The sequence below is a fragment of the Genypterus blacodes genome, unplaced genomic scaffold (genome assembly GCF_046128005.1).
Source record: "Genypterus blacodes isolate CSIRO-AG114 ecotype Tasmania unplaced genomic scaffold, CSIRO-AGI_Gbla_v1 ptg000156l_1, whole genome shotgun sequence".
In the NCBI taxonomy this organism is placed as follows: Eukaryota; Metazoa; Chordata; class Actinopteri; order Ophidiiformes; family Ophidiidae; genus Genypterus; species Genypterus blacodes.
The window spans coordinates 1,247,649-1,273,261 of record NW_027466957.1 but is presented as its reverse complement, the minus strand read 5'-3'; the positions used below and the strand labels follow the sequence as shown (position 1 = coordinate 1,273,261).

At 42.8% G+C, this 25,613-nt stretch overlaps 3 protein-coding genes across 7 annotated transcripts; 2 read left to right on the top strand and 1 right to left on the bottom strand.

Annotated features, from left to right (window-relative positions):
- Positions 1-704: 704 nt before the first annotated feature.
- Positions 705-12,379, top strand: LOC143013057 (uncharacterized). 5 transcript variants are annotated; one of them, XM_076166508.1, is made up of 12 exons: positions 715-993; positions 3,190-3,251; positions 3,599-3,826; positions 4,524-4,622; positions 6,070-6,126; positions 6,447-6,548; positions 6,720-6,731; positions 8,017-8,019; positions 9,456-9,542; positions 10,313-10,385; positions 10,624-10,719; positions 10,879-12,379. In XM_076166508.1, exons 1-12 carry the CDS (start codon positions 858-860, stop codon positions 11,049-11,051), a joined length of 1,128 nt encoding a protein of 375 aa, XP_076022623.1. In that variant the 5' UTR covers positions 715-857; the 3' UTR covers positions 11,052-12,379. The 5 variants fall into 5 exon arrangements, 2 of the variants coding, with proteins under 2 accessions (XP_076022622.1, XP_076022623.1); XR_012965106.1 differs by lacking the exons at positions 10,624-10,719; positions 10,879-12,379 and adding an exon at positions 9,709-10,178 and having other exon boundaries at positions 708-993; positions 6,911-8,019; XR_012965107.1 differs by lacking the exons at positions 10,624-10,719; positions 10,879-12,379 and adding an exon at positions 9,709-10,178 and having other exon boundaries at positions 705-993; positions 4,533-4,622; positions 6,911-9,542.
- A 5,230-nt stretch (positions 12,380-17,609) lies between these two features.
- Positions 17,610-18,775, top strand: irx7 (iroquois homeobox 7). The gene is made up of 2 exons (XM_076166194.1): positions 17,610-17,825; positions 18,038-18,775. The coding sequence occupies exons 1-2, from the start codon at positions 17,610-17,612 to the stop codon at positions 18,773-18,775; spliced, it is 954 nt and encodes a 317-aa protein (XP_076022309.1).
- A 1,804-nt stretch (positions 18,776-20,579) lies between these two features.
- cd40 (CD40 molecule, TNF receptor superfamily member 5) lies at positions 20,580-24,989 on the bottom strand. The gene is made up of 9 exons (XM_076167049.1): positions 24,841-24,989; positions 23,377-23,458; positions 23,081-23,203; positions 22,833-22,979; positions 22,638-22,731; positions 22,279-22,337; positions 21,686-21,787; positions 21,554-21,585; positions 20,580-21,403 (listed from the first exon to the last, which is right to left on the bottom strand). Exons 1-9 carry the CDS (start codon positions 24,871-24,873, stop codon positions 21,143-21,145), a joined length of 933 nt encoding a protein of 310 aa, XP_076023164.1. The 5' UTR covers positions 24,874-24,989; the 3' UTR covers positions 20,580-21,142.
- Positions 24,990-25,613: the final 624 nt, after the last annotated feature.

The following is a 25,613-nucleotide window of genomic DNA, read 5'->3' as shown; positions in this document are numbered from 1 at the left end:
ACTCATTGAAAGAGAAGGAATCCTGGAGGGGGACGGAGGGATTAACATGTAAATCCAACACATTTAATATTTGCAAAGCAATCACACAATTAATCTGACGGTTGATGGACCATCGTACCTAAAGCCACTGGTCCTGTGCTCTCCTGATTTGGAAATCAAGTTTTCCTCCCATGTTGCCTTTATTTAGAGGTTAAAGAAAAAGTTTAAAATAAGCCTAAGAATAACATATGAAAGTTCACAACATGTGAGAGCTACTATTTGTGTCCCACCTAATGCCTCATCATAGATAATGGTATATTATTTAGATGGAATACATCACGGTACAATCTGTCAATTAAAAAAACAACAACAAACAAGCAAACTCTAAACATGTCTCAAAGGTTTAAGGATAAAGTGGACAGTTAAGATTGTTTGGAGAGTTCCTCTACACAACAGAAATTAGATTAAATACTAATATTAAATTAAATACCAATATTAAATTATACGGATGATACAATTATTTTATTTTATTTTATTTTATTTTATTTTATTTTATTTTATTTTATTTTATCATCGTTGTATCAGTAATAGCAACCTAACTAGTTTTAGAATAGTAATGGAAATGGACTTAAAGTGAGCCAGAGAGTGGGACTAAGAGTGAAAGCCTGTAAAGGGTTAAGAGGAGGAGGCGCAGTGAGCTGAGCTGAGCTGTCTGGGTGGAGTGAAGTTGGACATAAGCACTATAACGATACATTTACTCCCAAATTAGCCAAGGGGACGGAATTATGCCCGAGTAAAAACATACATAGCATCAAGATAATTACTTGTAAATACCAATCGCTGAGATCGTTACAGAGACTATATAAACGCCGAGGAAGATGATGAGTGATGTGAGTGAAGAGTCGCTGCTGGATTATTTCTACTCTGCCGGAGGAAATTCAGGCAAAGTGAAAAATGCTGACATACTGAAGACATTTAAGCCCTTTATTGGCCATAGTGACTTGCAGTTACGGGGTAAGTAGCCGGGACGAGCAGTTATTAGCCCGAAAACATGGGAACCGCGTTGCGTTCGCGGACAGTCTGCACAGACTACTACTAGTGGGATGAAAATGACTTCATGATTCTCATATTTGATGTTGTTCGATTCGAATGCGCTTTTCCACTCCGTAAACACACCGCAGTGTTATTCCACGCACAGCTATGTTTTAGCGTGAATATCCCACCATTGTTCTGCGTTACAAAGCAGACATCTGGTTTACATTAAAAGCCTCCACACAGATAGAATTTCAGCAGGAATTGTGTCATTTCCTCCCCGGGGCCAGTTGTAGCTGAATGCGGACCCACACATTTACCAACACAGCCCCACCACACTGGCACCCTAAGGCCCCTGCGGCTCAGCTACTACACTAGTGACTAGCCAGTGGTTCTCAAACTGTGTGTCTCAGATCTGCAGGGGTACTAGAGGGATTTCCAGTGGGGGTCCCTTAGATAAAAGATGGTAACAGAAGAGAAGATGTTTTTACCACGTGTTTCATGTGATCATGTGTGTATGTGTGTGTCCCCTGGCTATCCCCTCATTGAGTGGACATGGGACAGATCACCACACACACACACACAAACTCATTCATGCTAACATTCACACCTAGGGGGGCTTTAAAGGGTCCTCCCACCAAGTCCCATGATGCGATACCTGATCAGGAGTGTCTGAATGAATCACTTAACTCAATCAAAATGCCCATAACTCACTTACAACCAAATACCTGCAGTTTGATGAGTTTCTTTGACTCCTTCATCAAACTAATATTGAGCTTCTGTTTACTGGCTTCTATTGGTTCTCCCCTACAGCGCCTTCACCTTTGGCACACATCGGACACAAGTAGGCTTAACATCTTTTAACCTCCCCGAATGATTATCCAGAGCGACCTTGTGCTGCAGTTGTCAGCGCGTCCCGTCCAGATGCTCTTGTCAGCGCTGCAGTTGTTGGACGGCGCGGCGCTGACACTGTGCCATCTGACATGGCTGTCCAATTAGGGGAAATGCTTTCCACATACTTAAAGTCTGTCAGAGCATGTGGTCGCGGCTTTTCATGTCATAATTGTGATGATCGTGTTTTAATCATAATTAAGTCCACATGCATGACTGGATGAAGACCTCTAATGAGGAGCTTCATCATCAGATTGCAAAATTGGGGCCATGGTGGTGAAATGTGTTGGGTTTTGGTGGAGAGTCTATGTGTGATGGGGGAGTGTGTGTGATGTGTGTACGCCTGCTTGTTTGTGCAGACTTCTGGCTAATAAATAACTGGGCATGCTTACAGAGTTACTCACACTGGTAAGCAAGGAGCACTTTTGTTAAGACAGATGTAAACGTCTGTTTCCTTTGGATTTCCTGTTGTTGTGAATGTGAGCTGTGTGTCTGTCTCACTACAAATGTTCTTTCCGTCTGCATCAGGAAAAAGGAAACACTTCAATTGTCCAGAGCTGCCTACGCAAGCACACCTAGGCATTGCTCAAATACCTACAGCTGGAACATTTCATAACCAAGTCACTTTGTTTACTCGGCCAAACTGTCTGCTTGATAACCATTGGACTACGCTGAGAGTCGAAGCTCGTAGTCCCAAACCATTCACGAGTCTGGATATCTGCTCTCTGCTCTCTTTGGCAGATACCAGCTTTATCTGATGAGGCGGCGGTCTATCAGTGCGCCAACTGTAGTTTGTTTAGTTCCCACAGGAAGGACTTGTTGTAGGCCCTAAAGAGACTCAGGTTTCAGCCTTTGGGGGGGATGCAGCTTGATCTGTTTGGATACATGCTGGAGGACGTCCTCTTGTCTTTCGTTGACGTGACTGCATTGCAATCCGAGCAAGCGTTCCACTTGGTCAGTCACAAGTTTGTAGGAAAGGACCCCTCCTCCCTCGTGAGGAAACAGAAAGGAGCCGTGTCATCCAGCAAGGCGTGAAACGGCGACCACAGAAGCGCCATTAACACACACTTACATTTGTCTGTCTTGTTTGTTATCATGTCTGCATCTGCTCTGTCCCTGAGACAGATCCTGTTGCCAACATACAAAAGCTGAGTTGGTTAAGTGCGGTCATATTGAGAAATGAATGTCTAACAAAGAGCAATACATCATCATCTTTATTGTAAGATTTTTGCTATTGAAACAAGGAGGATAAAATATGAGGAGTTAATTTTCAGTTTTCCCCCGCAGCTAAATACAGAGAGGAATTCAGGCTCGTCATTGACAGAATCGCTGTGGTGAAGTCAGAGAATGTAAGTCAACCAGAAAATGTTTTTACCTTTTGTGGAAAAAGCTCTGATGGCATGTAATCTCTATCCATATTTCCATAAACACACAAATCAGTGCCATGAGGGGTTCTCGTTCCAGCTAGACTATTATGGTCTGTCCCATCAGTTTGCTTCTTTTTTTACACTTTTATGTATACAAGTCTACGCCACTTCACATTTCAATCCATAATGCATAATTTAAGAAATAGCTTTAAGAAATAAGGAATAATTGATATGTATAATTCTGTTCAATCAATATTTAATGTAGGTATATCGGTGGCTGGTAAGTGAAAGTGGACTGTCTCTCTGAACTGTCTCTCTGTCTGTCTCAGGGTGAGAAGCATCTCGTCCTGAAGAAGAAGTACAGGCAGCTGCTGCAGGAGAGACATGCAGAGCATTATGGGATGGATGGAGACAAGCAGAGACATACTAGCCCGGTCAGGGTCCCCGCCACCGTCAAGTGGGAGGTGACCGACACCTCAGCTCCCCCTCTGTCCCAGAAGGAGCTGCAGGACCGGCCTGCTCTTACTGCAACGGATACTAGGGAACAGTCACAGGAGGTGAACTCTATTCTATTCTATTCTATTCTATTCTATTCCAGTGCATGTGCTCCAGCATCAACACTACATGCTAAATTGAAGCTTTCTGTTCAATGCCACATGTTTACTCTTTCCATGAATGATGTATTTACTTCTAAACAAGGCTGCCTTTGTTTTATTGTCTGTGCTGGCGTGAAGCAGCATTAATGACAGTGACTGTGGCGTGGACATCGACACAGAGGAACACTGTGGCACTGAATGGCTTTTCTAAAGCTTAGAGTGAAAGTGTGCTTTTGCTGGGTTGAGTCTACAGTTACACGAATGGGAAGGTCAAGCTCCGGGTGTATTACATAAATGGTGGAGCTATTTAAAGATTATGCATTACAGCACTTGACAATAATCCTGTAAAAGGACATGTATACATATTGTTAATGTGATGAACGTGTGCATGTAGGCAATAGATTTAAAAGATTAATGTGTTTTATGCCGCTCAAACCCTCTGTGTGCACATGATTTGGGCAGAGAGGCTGTAAAGCAAACGTTATCTGTTCAGGCACAGATGTGAAGGGAGGAAAAGAGCGACTAAGGGGCTTCAACTAAAGCGTAAACACCGGCTATTAACCTTAACTAACACTTGACGCCGCTGAATGTTTGCATTGTGAGCACTCAGCAGGCCTCAGATCATAGAAAGTTTGACTCGATGTGTTTCCTCCTCTAGGGTCTGCAGGCCGAGGCAGCCGTTGTGCAGCTAACGCTACAGGGACCATCAGCACAGAGCAATGGAGAGGATGAACTGGACAAAGATTCGGGGTCAAAGGTGAAGATCTAGACCAGATAATTTAATTTTAAGGTGGTTTAAATCAATATCCACATCAATTCAGATTAATAGTGCTTTGTTATTTGTTTACACAATCAAAACGGATGTATTTCTAAGCAAATCTATTCCAAATTCTGTAATAACATTAATATTTAAGTCTTGATTTTTAAGAAATACAAGTATTTAGACACTGGGAGAAAAACGCCTTCAGATTCCTTTGTTGTAATTCCTCCCTTACCCACTGGGTGGTGCTAAGTAAATTACCTGGCTTTGTCACTGATGTTGAACATGTGAGTGGGAGGTGGACCCAGTGGGGGGGTCGGTGGGGGTGAATCTGCATTTAAAATGAATCTCTCTGTTCTCATGCTAAGCAGCAACATGTCGGACCTCATTAGAAAGATAATAACGGTTTGTGCCCATTTAAGAGATTGAGATTCATCCCACAGAAAGACGTGAAGCTTTTTCTTAGATGAACCTGCACACATGGACAGATGAAATATGTTTGGAGTGTGTTAATATAACAACGCAATCAGATTAGGTGTGTTTGCTTAAGGTATTAGTCACACCATTGAACTTTGTATTTAGGACACATGTTGGATAACAAGTCACCATTTTGAATTTAAAATCCTTAAACCACAAAGGCTCTAAATACAGGACAGCACCTGAAAGTGAAATCAGGTCTCTCTAATCTCATAGCAAATTACATAATTTAAGATACATCATTTATTGACATTATACAAGCCATTATTTACAGTATTTTATACAATCAATCACTGCTTTCAAGGTACTTAAATGACCATTTTGTGTTCTAACTCACCCTCCGCCTCTTCCACTTCATTCCCAGCTCTGTTTTTCTCTCCCTCTTATTATAGTTTCCAGCAAAGTGAGAGAGAAAAAGAGTGGAATTGGCTGTATAAATACAATCCCCCTCCACTTTTCCTGTTAGGCTCGGTGACGTGTGACAGTTTGTGCGAGACGACATGAAAGGGCCGAGTGTTTCAACGTCGGCGTTTCTGTGTGATCTGAGAACAATTTGCAATCAAGTCATCAAAAGAGGCAACAGAAAAAAAGAGAGGGAGAAACATAAATCAGTTGCCGTGACACCTTTTTCTACACTGTAAGACGTTTCAAAAACACATGGTCTGACTGCGAGTGTGTTGTTCTTTGGTTGATTGTTAATTGGATCGTTATTCATCACCCCTTACGTGTGAAACCGCCACCTCTGTCTCGCTGCCTTATTAACTCTCTATCTGTCTGACACCCTTTGGAGATTCTTCGTCGGCTGGAAAACATCACAGCAGCGTGACTGGATGCGTGTGTGAGTGTGTGTGTGTGTGTGTGTGAAAATGGGCGTATGGGGGTGTGATGATGCTGTATCATGAGTAATGTGTCACAGTTATGCTTATTGTCTCCACAGAGGAAGAGTCATTGATTTTCTGTCTTTCAGTCTGAGTCGGAGCAGGACGAGGAGGGAACGGGCAGCATGGGCTCCACTTCTGTTGCTGTAAGTCCCATTTATGAATTTTCCTTGTTAAGTGCTGACAGTGAACAGTCATTTTCCCCTTTAAACAGATAATCAAACAATAAAAGAGAATAAACAAATGATAGAACCGTTGAATAGCAACAAGCTGCCGGGTGTCTCCCACACTGCCTGAGTCAGTTGGCTGTGACTCAGTCAAAAGTGGGAAATGGATCAGAGGGCTGCAGCTTCAGCTCTATCAAAAAAGCACAGAACAGGATGTGGAGAGTAGGGTGTGTGCCTGTGTGTGCCTGTGTGTGTACATGTGCACATCTCAGCCCTCCTCCCTCCCCTGCCTCTCCCAGCTGGACCCTATAGAGAAGGAGTGGATCTACTCGGCTGCCTGCGCTCGTGTCCCCTACCTCTCTCAGCTGCTCAGCCAGGAGCCCTGGCTGGCAAACAAGAAGGTAACGCTGACCTCTGACCTCTCCAGCCTATTTCACCATATGATGGAATAGAATCGTAACCTAGATCCGATGTAAAATGCTATATAATAAGTCAAATAAAAGTTTAAGAGATGCAATGAAATACACTCTGACTAATATCTGAGTTTTCTGTCTCTTTTGGGGTCACATCAGGACTTCACCTCTGTGAGTATTTAATATGGCATTTTAAGACATTCTGTCCACTTATATGCTGCATGTTTTGGTCAAAGTTTAATTATTAATGCAATAGATGTGGCTTGCATGATTTTTGACTTCACATCTTTTATTTTCTCCTTTTTAAACACGCTCCGGCTTCTGACTGCGACCATGACCGACCCACTAAGGGGGTAAGTTTACAAACCACCACATTGGTACCTCGGTTCAATCTCTCCTCTCTTATATTGATCCCTTTGAAATCTAAGTTCATGCTCATCTATCAGCCAAGTTTACCAGTTTTTCTGTTGCCGCGTTTCATGATTTATCAGCCGTTATTCCTCGTGTTCAGGCAACTGGCTCTCATTTCGCTCGTACGGCTTTCACAAGCTCACTCTGTGGAGGTTTTCCCCTTAATTGTATTCTGAGAACTCTGTGTTAAAACATCCAGATCATGCATTTCAAAGGTCCACTATCAAAAGGATTATGAAAGATAGCTTTTTAGCTCCTGTGCCCCCTGACAACCTAAATCCTTTTATTTGTCTCCCTGTGCGCTCAAGAGATTTGAGCTCATGTTTGTTGTCCCTCCCCTGTGTCACAGTTCTCACACTGTCCTGCGGCCATGGCGGACCACCTTCTAAGAGTAGCCCTAAGCTTCTGCCATCCCCACCCGGACAAGATAGCAGGGCCGCCATTGAAGTGTAGGGAGATGGAGGGGGGGGTTGGGATTAAGGGGAGTCTTAATGCCCCACAAAGACTTCACCTACTTAAAGATAATCTGAAAGTAATAGAGCAGGCTGGGATTAATTGTAGAACAATGATGGTTATGTCCCTGGGAAGGTGCTAAATCCCCCTCAGGCCTCTTTGATGTTCCCTTTAGCCCTAGCCTTCCCCTGTTCAGGAAAGGTGGATGCCTTTCCACAGATAGTGTACACAGATACCTTATCTACCATCGCCACGGTCACAAGAAAGACAAGCTGCTGTGTGTGTTTCATTCATGTTACAGTGTGTTAAATGTAAAACCAAATACCAGGTACAAACTCAAATGTTGGACCAGGACAGAAGGGATTACTTGTTGCTTCTTTATCCTCAAAGGGCTTAAGTGTTTCCTGTTTTGGACCAAATGTTGTAGAATCAATATGTGTCACTGCATAGCGTCAGATCGTGGCATAAACAGTGTAACAGCTGTGACCTGTGACCCCGGTCTATGATTCTCACCCTCGTTGTCTCATCCTCCTCCTCTCTCCTGTGACGTGGGCGACCGCTCCTGCTGTGATGGACTTCCTCTGCCCCACAGTTTGTAAGTACATCATTTTCCTATCAGTCGTCTCTGTCTTCCTCCACATCCAGGAGAAAACGTCAGGCTCACCGGCCATTGTGTCTCTCCTGTCGGTTTGTCTCTCGGCCCTTTAGCCGCTACTTCCCTCACTGGGGAGCGTGTGGCAGGGACAGAGGCGTCCTTGAGTGATCGGACAGGTAGGGGGGGGCCACCCCGGTGGGCTGGGACAGAAACGAGACACTCAGGAAGGGAAGACGCTGCATCCTGTTTGGCATCGTCCATCACTCTTGCCCACTGGGAGAGCCGTCGAGCCGCCTGTCAAACGCCCCTTTGGCCAATCTGTCTTAAGGATGTGACAAGCGGGCAGACAAAAGAGATGGAGACACTCCAGCCAGACAGCATCTATCACAATCTGTCTCTCAGACACACAACACAGGGAGGTGAATCCATCTCTTCCCAAGTCCCATCAATGGATTCAAGGAAAATTGTGTCTGTAGCCAACTGCTGGAAAGCTTGTTGTGCAGAGATTGGTAAAGATTGGGTGTCATGAGTGTGACGCCAGACACAAAGAGGTTGTGTCCTGTTCAGGTAGCGTGCATGTAACTCCAGATGGAGATCGACTGAAGGAAGTCTCATCACGCCATTTAATCTTTCTGAACCACCTCTTACAAACTTAAAGTATTACTAGTATCTTTGTATTGTATTGAGGAGAGAAGAAGAAGAAGAATGCTTGTCTGACGGGATGCGTTATATCAGCTTTGCAGTGGCGAAAGCTTCTGGAGGAGCATCAGCGGAGGGAGTGGAGGGTCGGGTGCAGAGGGGGGGGGGTGGATGTGGTTACTCCACTTTGCTCTCACCTGTTGATAGCCCATAATTACACAGCTTAAAGTGTGTAGGAAAAGCCTGAAACAGATTAGATCACAGCTGCGTGGGAGTCAGACAGGTGGATGTGGTCGGTATGGTTTGCATGTGTCTGTGTTTGTGTCCAGTGCGTGCCTATTATTGCTTTACACACACACACATATCTTGAAAGCGTGTGAGCATATGGGTGTATCTGGTGTAGCGGGGGCCTTGTTTCTCCCTGTCGTGTGCTGACAGTAGTGTGCTGATGTCTGGGTGGGTCTACCCTCTGTGGGTCACACTAACATCATCAATCTTCCCCCCGGTGACAGGCGGCCAGGCCCCCCAACTGTGGGCACAGTGCTGTGTTGTTTTGTAATTAGGCCCCGTTAGATGGCAGGAAACCATCTCTCCATCCCTCCTTCTCTCCATTTCTCCATCCCGGCATTCCCTCTGTGCACAGCTGGCTCTCTGCCCTCAACCTGTTCTGCTCAGCTTAGGCAGCTCATTATGATGCTTCGGCAATTATCACGGCTGACAATAGTGCGAGCGTTGGACAGTAGTGTGGAGGTGTGTTTGTGTTTGACCGACTGCTCTCTTTCTCTTTCTCCACACAGACGGCTCTGCACTGGGCAGCCAAGCACGGTAACCAGGACATGGCCTCTCTGGTGGCTAACGCAGGTGCTGACGTAAACACCAAATCAGTAAGTGAATGCTTTTAATATCTATTGGTGCTTTCAAGTGGAATTACTAATATTGTAATTAGAACAGGTGGACCCCATCTGCCATATTTTATTCTATATTTCTATCGCATACACTACGCTTTCTCATTCCTTGAATTTTCTCTCCTCTCTCTGTCTTTCCTTGCAGCATGTGAGTATCCACGCTTTCATCGCACACACATGTAAAAGCAGGAAGCGAGCGGGATGTAAGTTGTTTGATTTGAAACGGCCCGCTAATGGCCAACAGGACGGCACCTTTTCGGGGCTGCGGGTTTGGAGGGAAACTTTTTCCCCGTCGTCCCCTCGGTGATGTCATGTTCCCCTAAACGATCGCCACCAAGATCCAGCTGTGCAAATGCATTACAGCAGCACGTGTTGCAGGAGGGCTGCAGGAGTCCTCGGCTAATAAATCATGTCATGTCACGTTAATTGTTTCCCAAAACAGGGAGTGCCTGTGTGTGCCAGCATGCCAAAACTGGAGAACTATGCAATTTTCAGGGAATTACCAACCAATTATGTTTTTATCATTATCTTGTGTTTCCATAACCTTTGCTAATTTGTATATTTTCTCTCACGCTGTTTTCATTGGCTGCGCCCGGGCCTGGGAAACTCCAGGGGGTAAGTTCTGAAGCTTTCCACCACTTTGCCGCACGATTTCAAAGTGTCATTCACAAATAGCACTTATGTCCGTAGATTGATTTCATTTGAGTGTCCTTTGTGTTGTTGTTGTTGTTGTTCTCTTTGTTCTGCAGGGATACACACCTTTACACATCGCAGCATTACACCGTCATCTGCATATTGTTGACCTGCTCATAGGAACATATGGTACAAAAATGCTTTCACTCAACAAATATACTGTATATTCCTAATCTAATCCTGTATATCCCATATGTTAATCCTGTTAATGAATTGTTATGCAATGTGAGAGTGACAGCGAGTTGCCAGTCTCCGTGTTTTGGTTTGAGGTTTTTCTGGCTTTTTTTTTTGTTTACATTCAGATCAAGGATTGTGTCTTTAAGCTGGAGGTGTAAGCTGTCAGTGAAGTGGTTTTGTTTCTTATCAGGGGCTAAAGAAAACCTGAGAGACTACAGCGGCCGTCTTCCCTGCCATTATCTGAACATCAAAGAAGCAGAAGCTCCAGAGGAAGACAATGAGCTGCGTGAGTGCCTCTTCATCTATTCCTCAATTTCCCATTGACGCCACATGCAAATCAGTCAAATCACCTCAGGTGTTCCCCCGATTATGTGTGAGCTGCCTAAGTATTCAAAAATGATTGGGATTAGATTAAAGCATTTTCTTGTAACCTTTGGCATTCCAGAGTTCCAAGTTAACCAGGCCAGAGAGCGGAACAGGAACAGGAAGTTGGCGTCGCTGTTTCACTCGAAGAAGAAGTGGGGCTCAGCGGAGGAGCTGGCCCCCATAGAAGAGGAGAGAGCAACTCCACATCAGCTCGCCGTGCCTGCATTCAGACCCAGGAAGTTCTCCCGCTGAGACACACACACACACACACACACAGCGCCCCAGTGTCCCAAAGTGCCCTCAGTGGAAATTATAATTGCTTTTTTTGAAACTAAATGGTATCAAGATTGTGAAAATACAATACATTCAGTTCAGGTTTGAGTGTTGTCATGTTGGACACTAATGTCCCACAATGCAACACAGAGCAGAAAGGAAGGAGCTGCTAATGATGCAAGAGTTAGGGAAACAATTACGGCTCTCTCAGTTTGTTGTTTGGATGATCGGATAATTTAAAAAATGATATTATATAGATATCTATAATATGTACATATATATGAAAAGTTACTTCATCGTATTAATTGTGTTCATATTTTTGCACAGTACTGCTTGAAACACGACACTATTGAGATTATTACACAAACTAGTGTTAGTGTGTCGTATGCCTTTGGTACTGGTGCCTCTACATTCACACAACCATCATTTAAGCTTTAAAAAAAGGTGTATGAATCATAAGTATATCATCTGTTTACACACAGATACACACACACATTTTAATGAGAGGGAGTCGTCAAAACAATGCCTATATTTGTATTATTTATGCTTACCACAGAAGTATTTGATGAAGCAGTTGATTTTTAAATGAATGTTGCAAAATGTTACTTATGGAGCCAAAGACAGTAACCAAGTGAAGTCATGCATTCCATTACAGTGAACTGCTTTAGGTTCATTTATTGATTTCAGAACGTATTTGTTGACGCCTCACAGCAGAGTGAGTTAGCAGATAATGTCCTAAATGTCCTAATAAGAAAGAGATTGAAAACAGTTTCTGCTTGCTAATCGAACTTACCAGCAAAACACAGAGAAATATATCAATACATAATCTGTCAATTGGAAGAGAAAAGATAAGATAACGCTTCTATGCACTGAAACAAAAGTAGCAAACGTCTAGTTAGAAGGAAGGAAATCAATGTGTGTGTTAAGACATTCCAGAGTACAGGGGGGGGGGGGTAGAAAAATACTTTAACACGTCATGTAAATCTTCCCTAAACATCAAAGTTGGGATTCTCAGCTGACTGGATAGTATTTGATCTCCTCCCTGTGTCATTTGCAGCTTTAGTGAGTGAGTTATTGATTGGATCTGTCGGTGGTGTAAAGGAATTCAGTATTAATCTGAGTTCACCTCTTTCATTTGCTCTCTGTTTGTAAGACCTCAGTGTTGTGCCATTCCATTTAGTTACTGTTGTGTTTTGTTCCAGCTGAAGCATGATTTAAATTTAAAGAACCTGCCTCCATTCCATATTTTGCACAGTATTTATATAATGAAGATATTTTGGTATTAAACTTTCTTTTATATCAAACTATTTCTATCCTTATTTGATTTATTTTAGTTTATTTTTTATGGCTTTTTCAACGGGTTTTACACGTCGGCAAATTACTCTGAATTTCAAAGTGGAAATGTCCCTTGTTTTTTTTAAGCTCCCTTTGATCTCACTTTAACTGCCTGACTTTGTGGGCCACAGATGGAGTAAATATGGATCCTGCTACCTCTCAATATGGCTTTAGACCTTAATTCCTGATTAGCCGAAAAGGGCAGCACTTGCTTTTGAGTCTTTGGTATCAGACAACACAGAGGGGAACAGAGGCAAGTGTTTTTGTGCTTCATTTTTGAAGGGGTGTGAGGGTTGGGGGGGCGTGTTGGGGGGATAAGAGGGAGTTTCTGTAATAGATACTTATCTTACTGCCCTCGAGCCCCTCAAACAAAGTCCCCCTCTGAAGAGATTATAACCCAGGGAGGGCACATTAACTCTAATCCCATGCTTTGAGGCCTGGCCCCCCCTTATACCACCCTCTGCCCCACTTATTTCAACCCTTCTGTTGTGGGGGGCTACCTTGTATCTAGTGCATGTATGAGTAGGGCCTGTGGCTACACAAGAGGTGTGGTGTGTGTGTTGGTGTGTGCGCGTGCGTATGTGTGTGTGTGTGTGTGTGTGTGTGAGTCAGTGGGTGGAGTGACTGTTCAATAGCACGCTGACTCTAATGAAAAGCATTGAGGGGTGCATACTGCTGTGTAACTGATTCCTCTCTCTGAAGAGATTAGGCGCTACATTGTTGGTTCGGTTGCTCATTTCCATGAGAGCACAGCCTCCCAGCAGCCGCTGCTTGGCTTTGTTATTTTGAGTTGGAAACACACAGCCCAATGTCCCTGGCTTCCTTGTTACCATTGTTTCACAAATAGGCCAAAATGTAGATGTCACGTCACAGATGCCCAATAACCTCATTAGCTGCTCTCTGTGAGCCTGCAGAGAAAATAATAGATGCGTGAACTTCAGTTTGCTCATCTGTGAAGCCAAACGTAAAGCGGCCTAATGCAATATTGTCTCACAGAAAACGTGATTAAAAACACAATTAGAGAAACAATGTAAACAAGGACTTTTTTTTTTTAAGACAAATGGCACATTCAACACGTTATAAAGTCACACACTGTAACACTCTACTAGATGTTATGTGTTTATAACTACCTGTTATGAAGCATCTAAGTAAAGTAAAGGACAGTCAATTTGCTTGTACATAAACGTTTTATAAGCAACTCTAAATTAAATCATTGAACAAAACTGCAAAACTGCTAAAGAATTCAGTATCTAGTTCAGTGTTATAGGAGGACTCATCAGTGTTAAGAGTTTACAAAGGCTCCTCAAAAACTACACAGTTAAGATAAAAACACAGATTGCAATCAAATAAAGCAGTGATAAAACTGTAGTTTACTGGTTGATAGTATGTAGCCTATTAGATCTAGTGGTTAAACGCATCCTTACATCTTACAGTTTGTTAAAGTGTGTTAGAAGTATTATTCCACATATGCTGCCTATGAGTGCTTACTAAGTGGGATCAAAGTAAGATGTGACCCATTAATTTTTATACTTTTTCATATCAACACCCATAAATCTTTACGCTCCCTTGTCCCGCTCTCATCACTTTCACTCATCTCTGCCTGTTTTTACGAGCTGAGACTGAGGTGGAGAAGCAGCGAGCTAACAAGCTGATCTGCTACGACGAGCACACCAGGGAGCTGCTCTGACTACGGGCTGGAGCAAACTGGGCCAGGCCTCTAGCTGGGAGCGTCCCAGGGGGGTCCAGCACCCAACAGGGGCCACGGGGTCCGACAGAGAGTCACCAGCAGCAGGACCAGCTGTCACTCTGGCCATCAGGGCCTAACCAACGCCGCCTGTCAGTCACTCAGCGGAGGGCCGTCAATCAGGAGGCACCCAGGAGGGAGCTGGGAGGCGGGCCACTGCCCAGCCCTAAACAAAGACATACTTACATTTGCAAGCAGTTTCAGCGCCACTACTATTTTGAAAGAATGATAGAGTGGTCCTGATAAGAGTAATGACAAAGGACAAAGAGTGGAAGGGGGTCTGGGGAAGAAGGGGCCAGATAGTAAAGAGGTGGGAGAGCTTGATAACATTCACACTTTGCTCACATCTCCCCATTTGTGCTTGTGCCCCAGGAAAATCCCATTCAGGAGGAAAATGAGGAAAATTGGGGCTCTGGCTCGCATTTATTAAAACAGTTCTTGAAATCTGAAATGATATGGAAGTTCTCCTTATATGAATGTAAAGAATTCTTTCTTAGTCTGTATGAAAACTACTTTTAAATCCTGAATGCAGCTGATTACTTTGCCTTTGGAAACACAAAAACAACAAGAATCAGAGCTCCAAAGTATAAACACTCTTTAGATAAACATCTCATCATCGACGTGAAGCTATTTAACTCTATAAACCATCCATGATATCCCTAAAATATAATACTTCCCCCCTGACAAGTTTCTCCCCCTCTAGTATCTGCTGGAGTGAAAATAAACTAACATGGTAAAGGTGTTGAGATCTCTTTGGATTCTCTCTGGGCTTTTGTCGTCTTGTTCACACGTAGCTATGACTTATTCTAATTACATGCTTAGCCCCTTTGTCAGCTCACAGGTAGGTGACGGCCTGTAATTGAGGTCACACCTAAAGCTATTGTCCTGAGCAGCTCATTAGCCCGTTACAATGTTCCCCCCCTTTATTTTCTCCGGGACCTAGACCACGTCGAACGATCCGCTCAATGAAACATAACGTGGAATACGGACAGGATGCATGAAGAAATAGAGTTTATGGTAAAGGGGGAACCAGGTGTTTGCTGCGGTACAGATCATATTCTCCTCTTTGCTATCTGGTGTTGCATCTCACCGTGGGACAGAGGACAATCGTCTTCCATTTGGTCACTTTTCTTTTCTGTAAACGACCGACATCCTAAAAGCAAACGGCGCAAACTCGACCTGTCAGAGCAAGACCAACACCTGCATTGTGCCAGAGCTGCTAAAAGAGGAAGAGAATGAAAAGGAGCTCTACACGCGGGACAAAGGCTGCTGCCCTGAGCTGTTTGTGTTGTGAGATGTAGACCACTGATTCCATAAGCCTGCTGCTTTTTTGAATTCCACTCATCCCATTGTTGCGGCTGTACAAATTTGCTTTAGGCCCTGCAGACCCCACCCAAATAAATTCCTTCTTCTCCTCACTCCACTAACACCAACCACCCCCAGCACCTATGACCCTCTCTCTCTCCCTCTCTCTCTCTCGCACACACACACACTCACATCACACACAGATTTTTGGTATATATTGGTATATATTAATCATCTTAATTAAATATTATTCTTTCACACTTTCTCATCATTATTTGCAGCTTTTTACTGGTATTATCCGACAGCATGACCTATTGATAAGAGATTTAAGTAAGAAATAAATAGACTTCATATACATTGAAGGAACTCATTGGAATCTGACAATGTGTATATTTCAATGCTGCTAAAATTCAAATCATGGAAAGATTGACCAACAATATCAACAATATAAAATGTTATGGGATGTCTATACCTCTAATATCATATGAGTCTTAGAGCCAAAATCAATGTCAATAATCAATAACAATGAGAGGAGGATTATCATTTCTGTTCGACAATAAGATTCATAAAATGTAACTTACAGACTTTGAGAGATATTTTTTTTTCTACAGTTGAAAGAAGTTTTGTGCAAAGAAAGTTCAGTGAAAATTAATGTAACAAAACAGATTGAGAGCAATCGTCTCAGACCCAAACAACATCTCCACATATGGAGCCTGGAGAAACTGTCCTTTTGTGTTATTAGCAGAACTAAACGGATGAAGACAAATCTCTGAATGAGGAATAAAGGCCTTAATATTATTATGTTTACAAGATCATAGATAACAGATATAAGTATGCTGCTCCTCACCACTACACACACACACACACACACACACTCACTGCTGCTAATGTAATAATTGCAATTATGCAAGATAATAGAGGTGCTTCACGGTGCTTCTTTTGAAGAGTAAGAAGTGTAATCTCCTGCTCTTATCTTTCACACACACACACACACACACACACACACACACACACACACACACACACACTAGTATTAGCATCTGTTATCGCAAAATTATCATTTACATTAGTCAACACCTGTTTCACTTAACCTCGTTAAATTAGGGCCATTGAAAAGTTGTGCTTTAGTAAAAACAAAACCATCCGCAGCGTAAAGGACAGTTTGTGATTATTCAGTCGATAAATTAACACATTAAAGGGTATAAAGCTTTGGGGCTGGAGAGGAGGAATATGTTCAAGGAGCTGCATCACAACCGAGTTAAATAAAATTCACCTTTGGAATAGTTTAATGCGTGTGAGAGAATATTTATTTCATTTATTTTGGTGAACCGAAATCACACTAATCAAACAACCGGATTTGCAGTGACACTCTGAGCTGCTATTGAGATAAAAAGAAAAAAGAAAAAAAAAGGTTTGGTGTGTTTATTTGCATAATTGAATGCTATTAAAGTTGTTAATTCAATTCCCAAAGCCACAGATCTGTAGGTGAGGAGGCGTCAGAGGAACATAGACTAACATCATGTTGTTAAATGAATTCGACTCGTTTCTTCACGCCGATTAGTGCGAGACGAGAAGTGCCGTAAAAACACAAATCCACAAAGAAAAATATGTTTGTGAATCCGTGTTACGTCAACCAACTTCACTAAAAATACAATTCAAAACTACCAAAACAACTTAATACATTACTTTTCAAGGGCCGTGACGCATTTACGGTCAATGTTCCAATGCAAAAGTTACATTTAATAACGCTGCAGTTGCGTTTGAAGGTGTCACACACGCTTGAATTGGGTTTTACAGACTATGTAAAATAAAATGCTGCATTAAAAGAAGAATATATAAAGTTGCCCGTCACAATTTCAAAATAAAACCTTGACTTTGTTTGAATTTCAATCGAAACTTCAGTCTTCTGCAGAAAACCCTTGCGAAAAGTGGCACATATTCAGCCTCTTGGGACGTTAAAAGGAACAGCAGAGGGCTGCTTTGATGGGATTTGTCTCCAGTGAAAGCTGGAGGTCTTTTGAACGTATCTGTCACTCAAAACGACAAGGACCTCCCCCTTCCAACACACACACGCTGGCAGCTGTGTGTATAAATGAGTCGAGGCGGCGTGATCGCCACTCACAGCAGTATCAGTGGGACAGCAGGAAGGAGACATGCCCGCATCACAAACTGGATTTGGAAACTTCATCTTGGAGCGAAACATCAGCATGCCGGCTGGATATCACATACCGGTGCTGGGATGTGCGCCAGGTGTGCAACAGCAACAAGCTCAACATCTGGCAGCGCTGGCAGCTGGAATTCCTTTAACTTACCCGGGACTACAGGGGTACAACTTCCTCCCCTATCCACACAGGCCCCTCACACACATGGTGAGTTACGCTCTTTATTGAATGTTAACTTGGAAATATTGATGTAATAGTGACGCAGTCCACTCGAGTGAAGTTGTATTAGTCCATCAAACTCCTGCAAACTCAGTCTGAATTCATTGATACAGATGGAAACGTGTTGCCCTGTGCGTAATTACGCACCAAATGGTGTCTTCCATTCCACTAAATGCATTTCCTCTTCTTTCCCTTTCCAGAGTAACGGCTTCGACCTGAAGGCCGCCTCGTCCTACCATCACGCGCTCCTGGCTCGTGGTGGCCCTTTCTACTCGCCGTACCGCCCCGGAGCAGTCGAGGACCCCGGCCGGGTCGCCAAAGTGGCTACTAGGGAGAGCACCGGCGCGCTCAAGGCTTGGCTGAACGAACATCTAAAGAACCCGTATCCGACCAAGGGCGAGAAGATCATGCTCGCCATTATTACCAAAATGAGCCTCACGCAGGTTTCTACGTGGTTCGCCAACGCGAGACGGCGACTCAAGAAGGAGAACAGGGTCAGCTGGGCGTGTAAGGGGAAATCGGACGAGGAGGAGGACGAGGAGCAGGAAGGCGAGAGTGATGAAGATGAAGGTTCATTGCAGAAATGTCACTTAGATGAGCAAGATGAGACTGAGCCTGACCGGGCAGAAAGTTCTCACAGTCCAACACCTGTGGAGGCGCGCTTAGAGATACCGCAGCAGGAGGAAGACGGTGATATGAGGAAGAACAAGAGTGACTCTGAACACATGCAATCCGCTTTGGAAAGTAAAGAAGTTATCGTGAGTCAAAAACCTAAAATCTGGTCCCTGGCAGAGACCGCGACCTCCGAGCCTGTGAGGAAAGCCGCGGACAGTAGCTACCCCCCAACCGGCTCACAGGTGGGGAAGCTGTGGGCCGAATGGGCTTCAAGAAACGGACTTTTTATCCCGACATCTTACGTCACTCGTGAAATTCTTTAAGTGGGATTTTGCGGGAAGAATAAGAGACATTTTCTGCATCTTTGCACTTTAACATCTCCACACATCAGGGATTCATCGATTTATCCCCGAAGTTTGAGTGAAATCGAGAGTCTAGCCTGAGACCAAAGAGTAAACACGTGTTGTTGTATATAAATGTAGATGATTTTCCATCGCCACCTTGTATATTAATATGCTTCCGTTGTCTTATTGTGAAAAAAATATTTTGCTTAAAATATTTTTGTTTAAATAAAATACAACAAAAACTAAATTCTATTGTTTTGTACTGTTTCAATGCATCACGTGTTATTAAGTCCCATGTTAACAAGCTAAACTTTGGTGCACTGTGGTTCAATTTACCCGAGAGATTGAAGAAACATAAAATACTTTAGTGCCAGTACAGATAAAAATACTCTTCTGAAGAGGCCGTACAACTACTTTGTCTAAAAAGGTGTTTTATAATTTTTTTATTCAAACTTTATTTTCATGGGGTTTCACTGTATTTACACTGTAAAACAGTCAACATCAACATTCCTCCAATAGCCTCCAAACCTCAATCATGATGTCATGTGAATGACGTCACTGTTGTGCAGGTTGGGGGCCATGGATAAAGCAGAAACAAATTCCGATAATTTCTACAAGTGAATGATTTTGATCGTGCCATAGAAGAAGTGCGTGTCTGTTTGTGCGGCGTTGTGACGAGGACCGTTTCTAAGATCAGAGCATGAAGTGACCACTAGGGGGCGCCGTGGACGCAGTGAAGAGAGTGTTGCGACCCGTTTTTGGTCCCCGGAAACCTCACAACCGGAAACAGAGGAGAGAGACGACCAGAGTACTTTCATGCAAAATGGTAAGATAACTGTCGTCACGGTTACTTTAATGATCTCATCAACTAAATCAAGAATGTAGCTGAGCAAACTTCACTGAGGTGGATGTCAGGGGAGTTCTGAGTTGGAAGGGCCGTGCAACACACACACACACACACACACACACACACACACACACACAGTGTGTATGTTAGTATTCTGACCTTTCAGAATCACTTTTCCTTTTCTTGTCGTCCACAACTCTGCGTGATATTTGACACCCCGTGCATGTAACCCCTTTATACTCTGCACTTTTCTATATGTTTGTAAATGCTCACAATAAAATATGATTTCCAGAGAAAGCTGCAGTTGAGTGGCTGAGTTTATGCTGACAGATGCTTCATCACAGTGACACTTTCTGTGACAAAGTCTAAATTTTATTTTACTCATGCTAATCTGAACACTACAGTCAACAGCATTAAAATAATAATTCCAAGAGCAAAGATAATTATAAAACACTATTTACAAGAATACTTAAGCACGATATACATCAGGCTAATATTCATTTACCTTGTGTATTAAATCTAAATCGAATTACTTTGGTGAGTACACATACAAATGATCTTTAACATGAAGGTTATAAATTGCTACTTTGTACTAAATTCCCCACAGGTGAGTAATCCTCTTCCACTTTTAAAGATGTTTTTAAATCTCCTTAACTAAGATCAGGAAGCAGGCCACAGGTCAGATAAGGCATTTGTATTGTTCCGGGGGGTGACAGAGGGATTCTCCACTATCAGTTCCTCCGTTTCCATGTAGATTCAAAGGCTTGTACCTCCATTAATCCAGGGATAATGAGAAAACCCCCGGGAGCAAAAAAAAAAAAAAGGCCTGAAATGCACAGTTGCCTCTTTTCCCACCTCAAGATTCCAAATCCCCACAAACAGGAACACACAGAGGGGCAGATTAGCTGCAACTGAGCCTCCGTTTTGAAGATCAACATCTCATGACAAACAGATGAATACAATAGAGTATCATCTATCACCCACCCATCCAGTCTCAATACCTGCTTATCCTGTTCCCTTAACTGCAAAAGATACCTTCATAAACTATCTAATGTCAATGATCTATTTAAATACTTCTGTTTTAGTTGTTTCCTCATTTAATCTTCATGTTAAATGGTTTACAAACAAGTCAACAATCCGGACTTTCAGTTGATTCAGTGACTCACTTGCACCCCCCTGAGGAGAGCACACGTTACTACAACACCAATGAGTAAATACAGACTTTTAGAACAGAAAGTGGCAATATTTTTCCGCTACGTGATATTTCAAATATTGTTTTTTGTTCCATCAATTCCACCAGTTGCTGACACGCTGACTCTGCAAAATTCATGACTGCATGCATGCCTGACACTAAAATACACACTTAAGGGCAAATATGTACAGCTTTAGTCTCCAGAATCGTACCTCTACGTTAAATGCACACAAAGTAGCACATAAACACATACAAGTTACATTCAGACATACATACATGACACAATAATCTTAGTGATGGGGTTCATTTACAACTCAATAAGGGACGGTATTGTTGTTGTTTGTGATTCCTGTCTGGAGAGAATCGCTTCTTTTCCATACTCCTCTGTCACATAATTCCCATTGTCAGTGAGATGTGGAATTGCTGTTTCCTCTTCCATATCTTCCACTGGAGTCCTCATATCCTCTTCTTGTGACACCTGTGCCTCAGATATGAAGGATTCAGGATCAGGATCAGGTGTCGGGTGGTCTATCTTTGGCTTCTCTTGCAGACTTGCCTCTTCACAGTCCTACAAGACAAAATAGCGTAAACATGCTTTAGAGACTTGCCTTCACTATACTTATAAGTTCCTTCTTTGGACAGAGTTACTGCCAACTGAAGTATACATTCTATAACACAGATAATATAACTGTTAACAGAGAAAGATAATCACATTTACCTCTGTGTCTGCCTTTGAGTTTGTCTTTTTTCCTAACACAAAAGGAACAAAACCTTCAGTACACTCAGTTCAGTCACGTATCTACTGTATTTACTCATGCATTATTTGATCAAAGGGAAATATAAAAGGTACCTTTGCGTTTGTATACCAAGAAGAATCCAAGTACAATGACTACCGAGGCAGCCAGGACCACTGCTAGAATGATCACACGTACATGGCGCGACAAGGTTTGCTCTGCAAGGAAAGGAAGAAGAGACATTCACTGACATGCTGACACACTTTCATTAGCCAGTCTGTTAAACATCACAATCAAAATAATGTTTCTACACTTAATCAAGATAATTGCAAAGTCTCAGTGGACATTTTCTAGCTAGCTTCTATCTCCAGTAGTTGTTGTATTTTTTCCACATCACTATAAAAAGCAATCATCATATATTTATATTTTAGTAAATGGAGCATTTAATGATTCACAAGCCCCAACATATCACAGTGTGCGCACAAATGGAGTGTAAACAGTTGTAAATGTAGGTGAAACTGAACTGTCAAGCCACAGAAACCACAGACGCCTAAGCAGATTTCCCTTTCAGAAGTCACATGTAGCGAGTCTTTTCACCTACATGTAGTTTCACTATGAGCAAGGCAAGTCTAACCGCAACACCGCCTATGGCAACCAATGAAAACAGAGAGATTCTTACAGTTACAAGCTCACACAGAACTTTACTTACCACAAATGTTGTCAGATGTGGCCGTTCCCTCTCTCTTGATATGGGATCCAAGTACACAGCTGCAAAGACATCAGGCAATGGAGCGTTTTTAAACAGTTATTTAAGGGTATTTGACGGTTAATCATGTAAACCAGACAGACAGGTGATTAATTGTCCTGTGAGAAGTCAAACACAATGTGATGATTTCTGATAATGATAACAAAAATTGCAACACATGCTGCAATGATGTCGTCCTACTAATGAGAATGCACAAATTGTATAACATTACTTTGGTTTGTTCACAAAGTAGGATTATAACAAGGATTGTGTAAATGTATCTTTGCCGAGATGAGATCAAATGAACCTGTACATGTACTTACTCTGTCCTTTTCTTACACTTGTCAGCCTCAGAGGTCTCATCGGAGAAGGTTCCATCAGGACAGGGGCGGCACAGTGTGTCATGAGTGTGATTACCTGGAAGCAAATTATGATCAACAGCATTACTCCAAACGCTGAATGACACTGAAAACAAAGCTGCATGTGTGATGTCATCGCACTGCACATGTGCGTCACACCTTTGGACTGAACCCCGTATCCTGGTCCACACTTGGCGTGTTGCATACAGGTCACGCAAAGTTTACTCAAGCATGTGTATCCCTGTTTACACACGCAGGTGCTCTCTTCTGTCTTGCTTGTTTTGACGGGGACCTCAAAGTTTTTATCTGTAACGATGGACACCAGTTGTCAGTCGTGACGATTCAATCGGACGATGGTAAATACAATATATGCTGAATTGAAAATGATTTTGTTGAAATGTTCTTACTTTGGTCACAGTATGGTTGAAGCAGGCACTTGTCCAGAATTGTGTAGGCATCCCGATATTCACCGTCCTTGCAGTTTTCACACTTAGGATCCAAACAAGTGCTGCCCGAGGTCATCTTAGTCCCTGTTGAAAGCAAACACGTTTCACTGCATATATTTTTGCTGATTCCTGGCTGTGTACATTTGCATGGGCAAGTGTATGGAAATAAACAACTGCATTACTTCAAATGTCCCACACATTACTATCCCTGTTGTGTACAGTGACTCAAACGGAGTGAACAAAGGGAATGTGTTTACCTGGACCACACTTCTTGCAGCACTGGTCATTCTGCACATATTGTGTTTCTGGATCACAAGGGGGAACCTCAGCAGCAACCACCTACAACAACAACAACAACAGCCAGTGTGAGACACAGAGAAGCTTGGAGGCCTGATGGCAGAATCTTCACACACTGCCACAACATTTTCAAGGCAAAGTCTCATGACACAAAATGAATAACTGGCCATCCAAACTGGAAAATCGGGTTTATACTTGATATTTAAGTTGAGATGGTTATGTTTTGTCCTTATTGGCCAATTATGTCGGTCTTTAGACGTATATACACATTGGTCAGCCAGGTGTTTGTTATAAGATAAGATAGTTTATTTAAGTCATTTTGCATGCAACTGACAACAGTCACACACAATTGAAATTTGTCTTGCACCCCCTACATATCACACACACAAACACATGCACTACAGAGGGGGTGCAGGGCAGCCATTTTTCGGCGCCCGTGGAGCAGTTGGGGTTCGGTGCCTTGCTCATGTGCACCTCGGCAGTGCTCTGGAGGCAAACTGGCAACTCACTAGCTACAAGTCTGCTTACTTGGTCCACACGGGGGACTTGAACCGGCGACCCTCCGGTTCCCAGCTGTCCGGCCCAGCGGACTGAGCTACTTATAGTATACAGACTCCAAAATAAGAAGGATGTGACAACGCCCAGACAGTTTGATACTTTCAGATGTGCCTGGGCAGCTATGAGAGATGAGTAGAGATGAAGTTTTCCCTGTTTTATCCAAACTTCCTATTCTGTAATCCGAATCCCCCTCCACCACGTACATTGATAGCAGGGATAATGTAAGTATTTAACTTAAGTAGTAGAAGTACAGATAGTCCCTGCTTGTTGACAGCACATCTGCATACGGATGGTGGATTACGGGAAGTCAGTTAGGGGAAGTTCCACCTCCCCCCGCCCCTAGTCGATTTTGGGTCGATCCATGCCAAAGCGGACTCTTTACAGCAGGACCGTATCAGGATTAAACCATTAGTTCAGTTGCGCGGGGGGTGGAAAGTCCCCAACATTTTAGAATCTCTTTTTCGGAAACTACTTGACAGGCAGCTGCATTTCTACTTGTATATTGAACATAACACTGTTTTATACACTGATATTCTGAAGAAGTTGTGTTTACAAATGTTTTTCTGCCGCTACCAGCCTCCTGAAGTGCTGCAGAGCCTCGAATCGAAACTGAAAGTAAAAATCATGTTTAGAAACGCAGGCTCTTTCGCTGAAATAATGATTATCGACTCGAAAATATGACTACACAATAAATTACAGGCAAACATAGATACAAGACACTAGCAGCAAGCGATGTATTGTTGCAAACTCACAAAATCTGTCTGTCTCTCAACTGTATAACTCCAGTTTACTTACTTAATCGTCACCGATCGCATACTCGATACCTTAAATGCAGTAAAATGAAACGTATTAATAATCTTACTCACCAATAAAGTCGATAAAAGGAGCAGCAGATGCATGTTGATGAGGTGTGTCAGGTGCTCCGACGTTTTCTGTTGCGTTGACGGTTTGACTTGTTTTACTATAGAGGAGGAGGAGGAGGGGCGCTGATGAGCAGGGGGATACACACCTCTGTGTGGGGCTTTCCGATAGGGTATTGTATTTGACTATAGTTCTTAGAAATACAATATGTAAATTTGTAACAACACATTCCTCAAATTGTCCCAAAGTACCAGTCACACTCCTCAGACCAGTAAGCCAGCGGCAGGATTTAGGAATTTCCCACTGTAAATCAATCCACCACCATCCTCCTCAACCTCATTGTAATTTTCACACTGTAATTAAATAAAGTTAAATTAAATCAAAACTTTATTTGTATAGGGCACAGTTCACAACGAAAGTGATCTAACGCCACTTTTCACACACATTCATTGACTAATAATTTAAAAAGGAAACATATATTGTGGTTTAAAATGATACTTTTGTCGACAAGTAAACCACATCAAACCCAACAGCACACACAACAGCAACAACATTTATAATAAATCAATATAAAAGAATTGTTTACACGTTTTTTACGCGCACTGGGAATTTTATGAGCGTGCAAGTATGGTTTGGAGTTTCGTAAATACAACCACACCCAAACAGTTCCTGAGGGATTCCCCCTGTGAACTTTCCCCTTGGTGATCCCCACACTGCCACGATCCGCCTCTGTGATATAAATATACGCGTTCTGGCGACCCCTCCTGGGTAGAATGGA

Coding starts and splice junctions, on each gene's coding strand:
- LOC143013057 (XM_076166508.1), top strand. CDS start 858: ATGATGAGTGATGTGAGTGAAGAGTCGCTGCTGGATTATTTCTACTCT. Junction 3,252..3,598: donor CTGTGGTGAAGTCAGAGAAT/GTAAGTCAACCA, acceptor TGTCTGTCTCAG/GGTGAGAAGCATCTCGTCCT. Junction 3,827..4,523: donor CTAGGGAACAGTCACAGGAG/GTGAACTCTATT, acceptor TTCCTCCTCTAG/GGTCTGCAGGCCGAGGCAGC.
- irx7 (XM_076166194.1), top strand. CDS start 17,610: ATGCCCGCATCACAAACTGGATTTGGAAACTTCATCTTGGAGCGAAAC. Junction 17,826..18,037: donor ACAGGCCCCTCACACACATG/GTGAGTTACGCT, acceptor TTCCCTTTCCAG/AGTAACGGCTTCGACCTGAA.
- cd40 (XM_076167049.1), bottom strand. CDS start 24,873: ATGCATCTGCTGCTCCTTTTATCGACTTTATTG. Junction 23,459..24,840: donor TCCTTTTATCGACTTTATTG/GTGAGTAAGATT, acceptor TTGTTGTTGTAG/GTGGTTGCTGCTGAGGTTCC. Junction 21,586..21,685: donor CTTGGTATACAAACGCAAAG/GTACCTTTTATA, acceptor CTTTTGTGTTAG/GAAAAAAGACAAACTCAAAG.